This window comes from Limulus polyphemus, unplaced genomic scaffold (genome assembly GCF_000517525.1).
Source record: "Limulus polyphemus unplaced genomic scaffold, Limulus_polyphemus-2.1.2 Scaffold3056, whole genome shotgun sequence".
NCBI classification, from domain to species: Eukaryota; Metazoa; Arthropoda; class Merostomata; order Xiphosura; family Limulidae; genus Limulus; species Limulus polyphemus.
In genome coordinates, this window is record NW_013668666.1 from 29354 (window position 1) to 38661 (window position 9308).

A 9308-nucleotide genomic window follows, 5' to 3' on the forward strand; every position below is an offset into this window, starting at 1 on the left:
TTTTTGTTTTTAAAAGACATTTCTTTATTGTTTTTAACCAATTCTAAAGATGTAGTACATTTGACTTTTTTGTTACTTTACTTATTATTGGTAACAAATCTTTTGAAGTAATACCAGTATAATACTGTCAACTTGTCATAATGTGAAAGCCATTTGCTGGTGAATCATAATTATAATCAAATATATTAGTATTAGGCTTATTGTACTTTTAAGCACAACATTTTTTATTCTATCCCATGAAGTTTCTCCCAGCCAAAGAGTATATAATAGTAATTCAACCACTTTAGTCCAACATATTCATTGTCAGTGACAAGTTTCTCCCAGTACCAAAGCACACAAGCTGGCTGGAATACAAAGAACATGGTAAGTGTCTGTTGTATCCTGGCCAGTCTGATGGTCTTCAGTTATTGAGAGAAATTCTTTGTTGGCAATGGCTATAATGGGTGTAGTGCCTACATTTGTCAATAAACTCCTGTATGTTAGTATACTGATACAAAGTTGATTGTATCCACATAGGTTTAAAAACTTCACACTTTGTAGTTGAGTTAGCTGAAGGAATTAGTTTATTGTGGGATGGTATGAACTGAGTGTATTCACATTTATTTAAAAATTTTACATTTTGTAGGTTGAGTTAGCTACTGGAATGAGTTTACTGTGGGATGGTAAAAACCGAGTGTATATTGATGCACCATCATCTCACTTCAATAAAGTGAAAGGACTGTGTGGAACTTTTAATCATAATCAAAAAGACGATTTTCTTACTCTGGAAGGAGACATTGAAGCTGATGTTAATACATTTGCCAAGAAATGGACTTTGGGAGTATGCAAGGAACAAATTCCTGCAGATGAAGCTAAGAGACCATGTGATACCTATCCACAGAAGAATGAGGAAGCACAGAAATTTTGCTTAAAACTAAAGAGTAATTATTTTAGAGGTGAGTATAAAATATCATAAGCAGAATAGATTTTCATTTCAAATTTGTTAATTGATTACATTATGAATTTCTTCTCAGTTTTTTTAAGTACAGTTTGCTTCATTAACTTACGTCAGTTGTTTGTCATGATTGATGGAATTTGCTTACTTTTGATTAGAAGTTCTTAATATTTTGATAAGCATATAAATTACTATTAATAGAATTTCTATTTAAACTTTCAGGTAGGTTTAGTGTGCATGTCACAACCTCTTTCAGAGTTACATTCAAAATTTAATTAAACGACTTTATTATCAATAAACTTGACCTCAAGATGTAGTTAATAGACTAAATGTTAATATTATATATGTTTTAAGCTTTTAATTTTATAAGGAAATATTTCAGAAAATCTTCAATCTCCTCTAGTATGAGAACTGTGACATTTACTCTCAAGTCTTCCCTTTTGCTCTAATTATTTACTACCTCTCTAAGAAGTATGGAATTTAATACAAATTATGTATTATAATACACATATTACTCAGGCAAAGCTTAATTTGTATAGCCTTCATTCTTATTTGTTTATGGAGCTATAGACTAGAAAATCAGACCCACCTGTCACATCCTCTCTTTTATGAATTGCCAGTAGTTTTTCACTGATGTTTTATACTATATTGTTTATAACTAATAAAAAGCCAAAGTTTAATCCATCAAATAACATATTATGTTGTTTTCTTTACAGGGCATTTTAAATTTTGTCATTCATTTTCAAATTTGTTCTCACAGAAATTACATTGACAAGCTTAGCTGAATTTTTAAAGGCTCTTGTTGCATAATTAGAAAGCCAGAAAAATTATGATGGTCATAGAACATTGTTAGTATTTTGTGTTCTTAGGTGCATTATTTAATTAAATAAAAATTATTTAGTCCAGTAGTACCATTAGTATAAAAAAGTAGGGTGAGGTTTTGTCAACAAAAATAAATAAGGAGACCAAGGTAAATACTATATTTTTTGTTTTTTGTGTTTTATTTATTTATTGTTATAAAAGTAACTAAAATTAGAAACTTATTAGGTTAGATAACATTATATTTGGTACGATAATGGAAAATATAATAAAAATTTCTCGCAAAGTATCCTTTCAAGTAGCTCATGTGCCACGTAATTTATTACATTAATGAGAGCTGCACATTCACCTTCACAGAGTTATTTACAAGTTGTGTGGCAGGATTATTAGTTAGACACCATTCATAGGTCAATAAAATTAAATATAGATATACTGTTATGAGCTTTAAGTTATTTAGGATAAATAAATGTAGTTCCTTGTTACAATTTACAGTAATTTTAGAAAAAAAAATTATTTCCTAATTTTATATAGTGGTTATGAGGTTGTCAAATTGACAAACTCCTCCTTGTATAGAGTTATCATAAAGAAAATAACAAATAAAATATAAAGTTTTTATGAAATAAAAAACTTGATATTTATTTAGGATGTTTTAAGAGATTGCACAAATGAAACTTGAAAATATACAGATAAAGAAAAGTATTTTTTATTCTTAATATGAAAATCACTTTGCACTTGGAGCAGTTAACAATCTAAATATATATTTAGTAAAAATACTTATTTAAAATTCTGGTTTTTTGTCTACAAAAGACTTGTAGTGTTTACTGAAAGCTTGCCAAAGTTTGTGAAGCTACATTAAGTATTGTACATACACCTTCATGGTTACGAAGTCGTGTAAAATACGCAAACCCATTGCAAAAGGGCTAATGATAGTCATATAATCAAGTGATATCTTGAGAGAGATTAATTTTTTAATGTGATTACATTTTGAAGTTGTTCTTAAGCAAGTTATTGTCATAAACAAAATCACCAAGAAACTTAAAATAATGATAGGTTCAATTCTTTGTGTTAAAGTAGAAGTCAAATAAATGGAATGAAAATGCTTTACATATTTTAATTTTCCGAGAAATGTGTAGCAGTGTTTATCATAGGAAATTGATTTTTACTCCAGTAAAACCACTGATACCCTAGACTACTGAAATATTTATCAGTGGTTTTACTGAGGTAAAATTCCCTAGACTACTAAAATATTTATTATAGGAAATTAGTTTTGACCTCAATTAAACTTTTGAAAACCTAGACAACTGGACATTTTATCATTAGAAAGTTAGTTTGACATCCTAAAAAACTTTTGGGAACTTATATTACTGCATTTTTGATTATAGAAAATTAGTTTTGACCTCAGTAAAATCTTTTACAACTCAGACTAGTGTTAATCTTATCCACCAAATTACATTTTTGTCATCATTTTATTTTTTATTCAAATATTTAAAATATAAATGTTTAAATTTCAAAATATTTCGTACAATTTTTTTTTAATTTGTGGAAAACCATTTTTATATTTTATAGTTTTTGTTTGATCTCTCTTCAGCTGGTCATGATGTTGTTGACCCAGAACCATTCTACAAAAAATGCCTTTTTGATATGTGTTCGTGTGAGAGCAAGCCTGAAGATTGCCTCTGTCCTGCTTTTGCTGATTATGGTGCTGAATGTGCCAAAAAAGGGGTGCTTATTAAATGGAGAGATAACATCAAAGAATGCTGTAAGTTGGGATGAGTTCTAGGTTGTGTGAAAGTCATGAAGAAATATGATATTGGTAAAATTATTAAAAAGTTCTAAGAATCAAATAATAGCAAGTCTCCATATATTTCATATAATTTATAGTGCAGCATATGTTTTTACTTTCCTTAAACTTTTACATAGATAAATCAATTTATCCACAAAATTCTAACTTCTGTAGCGTGTTGATTATAGTTGCATAAATTGAAACTGATTTAAGGAGATTGCTTCCAACAGTATTTATGCAAGATCTGTTTGCTAAATGTGAAATTTGTGCCTAAACTATATAGAAAACCTTTTGTAAAAAAAGTCCATATTGAAAAAATTACATGAGTAAGAATAAACTTGGCACATTGTCCAAGTATTAATCTGTTTACTGTCATTGTATTTACTTGACTGTTAACAGTTAGCAACAGTAGATGAAGGTTAGTACAGGAGACAGATATGCACATACTTGATCACAGAATAAACATTTATTTAGCATCTCAAATATCATATTTTGAGTGACTGTACCATTTACTGATGATCCAGTGTGTTGTTTATATACATTTATGTATATGTTTTTAAGTTGTGTGTTGCTAAAATAATATCAAAGTTATTAGACAGTTGATCTTTATTTATACATGAATTTTTGATACAGTCTTTAAGTGTTTTTAATTCTGTAAAAAATTGATTAGGCCAAAAGTACTGAATTGAGTGACATTATTTTTTTAAATACTCTGAAAAAGATCTTTACTGAGGTTTTTGTTAATTTATCAGCTTTGAAGTGCACTGGTGGTCAGACTTATCAAGAGTGTGCTGATCCTTGCCAACGCTCTTGCCTTACCATTGCTTCTAATGTTAAATGCCTGAAGAAGTGTGTTGAAGGCTGTGCATGTCCTCCTGGAACAACCTTGAATAATGATGAAATGTGTATTCCAGTCAGTGAATGTCAGTGTGTATTTGAAGGGAAAGAATATCTTCCAAACTCAAAGAGGCTAGATGGCTCAGATGTGTGGTAAGTACTTTTGGGTTGACTCCAAATTCCAAGAAATGAGATTGGTAAAATTTTTTGTTGTAATTATTTGTGGGTTAACTTCACACTTCAAGAGGCTGGATGTTTCAGATTTATGGTAAATACATTTGTGCTGACTCCAAATCCAAATGTTAGATGGCTTAGATGTATGCACTTTTTGGGTTGACTCTAATTCCAAGACAATAGATGGCTAAGATTTATGGTAAGCTTTGGGGTTGACTTTAAAGTCCAAGAGGCTATGTGGCTCAGATGTTGGGAAAGTTTTGTGGATTGATTTCAACTCCAAGATGCTAGATGACTCAGAAGTATAATAAGTACTTGTTCTTTGACTTCTCAACTGTATTAATGATTTGATGAATTTTAAGGATATGCAAAAAATGTAAAGGATGATGAGAATATTTATTATATTACTTGTGGTTGTTAGATCTTGTATTTCATTAAAATATAATATTATATCTCTATAAACATAAATGATATCACTACCTATATCTCCAGAATGTATCTTTAATAATTCAACATTTCACCTTTGCAGCTATCGATAGTTCCTGATGAAGCTGTGAAATATTGAGCTGTTAGAGAGACATTCTGGAGATATAGGATGTGATTTCATTTAAGTTTATTGAAATGTCTCATAATAAACTAGTTTCCATTAAACAAAATTAAGAATAATGATTTCTTCTTTGGCATCAATCTGCTTCATCATAATACAAGTATTATAGGATATCGATAGTTCCTGACAAAAGTGTAAATGAGAAATGTTGACCTATTAAGATTACATTTTGGAGTCATAGGTCACTATTTTATTTATGTTTATAGAAATTTCTCGTAATAAACTCCAGTTTGCATTAAACAAAGTTAAGAATATATTACTACATTTATTTTTATAAAACTCAGAAACCAGCTTTGCTACCTGTTAGCAGTGGTTTGTATCTTGAAAAGTAGTTTTTTTTGTAAGTTACTTTAATCATGATTAACAATAGTATAACAATCCAATTTTTTAAAGAAAAAAATCACTGTTTGTCATTTGATATGTTCAGAATTTAAATATAACTCAGTCTTAATGTCTGACAATAGTATATTGTAGGACTTCCACTAACAATATGTTTGGCTAACTGAACTATAAATTTTCAGGTTTACTTCTAATGCATGCATATGTTACATTTTGCATATTTATCTATCTATCTATATATGTGTATGTATGTATGTATGTATGTATGTGTGTGTGTGTTATATATATATATATATATTCAAAAATTATATAAAGTTAATCTTTAAGGGAATCAGTAAGTCCTTTGTATGTGCATATTTAGAATTACAGGAAATCTGAAACATCCATGATATTAATTATAAAAGTTTTAGTTTCAGAAAGATGAATAATAAATATGGTTGTTTAAGTATTAATTTTGAAAACTTTTTAAACAGTGTTTTCTTTACTTTTCAGTTTATGTGAAAATGCTGTTTGGAGCTGTCGGGCAGCATCATTGAAGGAACTTGTTTCTGTAACTAACCCTGATGATCTTATGCAAAGAGATCCAGAATACTGTGGGAAGCAGCCAAATATGGAATACACCAATTGTGTACCTGTTTGTCCTCCAACATGCCAAAATAAATTGGTTGAACAAGAGTGTGCTACACGTATCTGTAAACCTGGGTGCATGTATGTTGTTTTGTTTCACTGTTGGAGTATATTTATGTTGAAGTTATTTTGTGGTTGATAACTTATTCTTTACTTACCTAATTGTTGGGAATAACATATACCTAACATTTGTTTTGTATTTTGTTCAATTATAAATTATTTGAAAATGTGATTTTGTTAAAACAACATTCTAGTTGAAAGTAGTGTTTTTAATGGGTATACGTTTATCTATTATGAAAAGTACCAACCTCAGATTGATAATTTGAACATTTTGTAAAGCAATGTTTTTGAAGGTTGTTGCTTGTTATTTTATGTTTAAGTAGGTTGTGAATTTGAATCTTGTGTAAAGGTTTGTTTCCATGAAGGTTGTTGTTTGTTATATTTGGACAAGTAGTGAATTTGAACTTTGTGTAAAGGTTTGTTTCTTTGAAAACTGTTTTTATGTTTAAGAAGGTTATGAAATGGGTCCTTGTGTAAAGATTTATATCATTGTTTGTTGTTTTATTCTTAGATTCTTAGTTTATTGAAATTCTTTGTTTGTTGTTTCATTCTTAGATTTTTAGTTTATGGAAATTCTTTGTTTGTTGTTTTATTCTTAGATTTTTAGTTTATGGAAATTCTTTGTTTGTTGTTTTATTCTTAGTTTATTAAAAGTCATTTTTGTTGTTTTATTCTTAGATTCTCAGTTTATTGAAATTCTTTGTTTGTTGTTTTATTCTTAGATTCTCAGTTTATTGAAATTCTTTGTTTGTTGTTTTATTCTTAGATTCTTGGTGTATTGAAAGTCATTGTTTGTTGTTTTATTCTTAGATTCTTAGTTTATTGAATGTCATTGTTTGTTGTTTTATTCTTAGATTCTTAGTGTATTGAAAGTCATTGCTGGTTAATTCTTAGATTCTTGGTGTATTGAAAGTCATTGTTGTTTAATTCTTAGATTCTTGGTGTATTGAAAGCCATTGTTTATTGTTTTGTTCCTAGATTCTTAGTTTATTGAAAGTCATTGTTTGTTGTTTTATTCTTAGATTCTTGGTGTATTGAAAGTCATTGTTTGTTGTTTTATTCTTAGATTTTTAGTTTATTGAATGTCATTGTTTGTTGTTTTATTCTTAGATTCTTGGTGTATTGAAAGTCATTGCTGGTTAATTCTTAGATTCTTGGTGTATTGAAAGTCATTGTTGTTTAATTCTTAGATTCTTGGTGTATTGAAAGTCATTGTTTATTGTTTTGTTCCTAGATTCTTAGTTTATTGAAAGTCATTGTTTGTTGTTTTATTTTTAGATTCTTAGTTTATTGAAAGTCATTGTTTGTTGTTTTATTTTTAGATTCTTAGTTTATTGAAAGTCATTGTTTGTTGTTTTATTTTTAGATTCTTTGTTTCCTGTTGTAAAGCTTACTTTCTTATTGTTGATTTTTTTATTTTTGAATAATCTGTAGATGCATTTATGTTGTCTATATGAATTTTGTATTTTAAATTGAGCTTCAGTTTATTTTAACTGTATCAGATTAATTTATATGATTAAAAACATCAATTGTTAGGGAATTTGTTGTAAGTTGACTATGCACTTCCACCAGTACTAGATTTTGATAATATTTTATTATTTTATTCTATTGATTTAGGGCAACCATTACAATTGAAATTTTTACTTTAATAACCTTGTAAACAATGTGCTTTATATTTGTATATCAGTAAATAAATTCTTAGGGATGGATGTAGCCTAGTGACTAGCACGTGTTGGTGTGCAAATCAAAGGGTCAGGAGTTTGAGATGTTCCACCACTGAATGTGATCCACACTTTCAGAACTGAAATATAATAAAAGTCATAGTCAACCCATGTCATGCCATTGATCTCATGTAAAACTGACAGTCAACTCATGTCATGCCATTCTTCTTATGTAAAACTGACAGTCAACTCATGTCATGCCATTCTTCTTATGTAAAACTGACAGTCAACTTGACTGTCAGTTTTACATAAGAAGAATGGCATGACATGACTCATGTCATGCCATTCTTCTTATGTAAAACTGACAGTCAATCCATGTCATGCCATTCATCTTATATAAAACATGTAAACTAAGAAAATGAGACTTTTGTACCATTTTCTCTGTTAGCAGCTGAGTAAACTTTTATCATGAAATGACTTGTTTATTGACTTATTCTAAGTCAACCAGACATGATTGGAGGGGGGGGGGGGCTACCCTGTGGCTTTATATAGTTACTCGAAAACCTCATGAATATGAACTTGTTTGTATTAAAGCAGTTCTTCCAGATTAGGGAGACATCAAGACAATTGAATCAGTAACTTTGATTATGAATGAACATTCTATTCATAGCATGCTTTATTCAATGATAAACTTAAAGGTACAAACAAGGTTTGTATGCTTTTATAATTTTTTAATGTGTTTTCACAGCATATAAATTAAGCTGGCTAAACATTGGGAGATATTATGGCAGTTAATGGTTTGGTTCTGATCATTACGTCCTCCACCTGCTTTATGTAGTACTATGACCTACTCTAGTGGTACATATCTATTACTCCAGATCTGTAAGGAATATATTTCATTCTAGCTGCAAGCCGGGGTTTGTTTTGGACATGGATACCAAACAGTGTGTTAAAATAGCTCAGTGTGGCTGTCATCATGGAAATAAAAGATTTGTTGAAGGCGAGACAATACAAATGGAGTGCAACACCTGGTTAGCTTTTCACTTTTTTATACTCTATGTTATTAAGTAAAATACTTATAATGCAAACTTTAGTTTTAAAGTCTTATTAGTCTGTTAATTTTATCCAATGTGAAATATTTTATAAATCAGTTAAACCAGGATACAGTAATCTATTAGAAAAGAAATATCAAATAATCTAGGTAGTGAAGTTCAAATTAAACTTGAAATATTGTAATGTTTATTTTAATTTTTAAGAGGAAGGTTGTGTATTTACTTCTACACAACCACAAGTTCAGAAGGTTGTGTATTTACTTCTACACAACCACAAGTTCAGAAGGTTGTGTATTTACTTCTACACAACCACAAGTTCAGAAGGTTGTGTATTTACTTCTACACAACCACAAGTTCAGAAGGTTGTGTATTTACTTCTACACAACCACAAGTTCAGAAGGTTGTGTATTTACTT

The 9308-nt window shown here is 29.2% G+C and overlaps 1 protein-coding gene across 1 annotated transcript in view; it reads left to right on the forward strand.

The window, feature by feature from the left end:
* Positions 1-9308, forward strand: part of LOC111088052 (von Willebrand factor-like) — a 40325-nt gene that overhangs the window by 26880 nt on the left and 4137 nt on the right. The window contains exons 12-16 of the mRNA XM_022396905.1: positions 626-935; positions 3342-3512; positions 4289-4526; positions 5986-6201; positions 8747-8872. Of these exons, the coding sequence (XP_022252613.1) occupies positions 626-935; positions 3342-3512; positions 4289-4526; positions 5986-6201; positions 8747-8872 (1061 nt within the window). The remainder of the gene's footprint in view (positions 1-625; positions 936-3341; positions 3513-4288; positions 4527-5985; positions 6202-8746; positions 8873-9308) is intronic.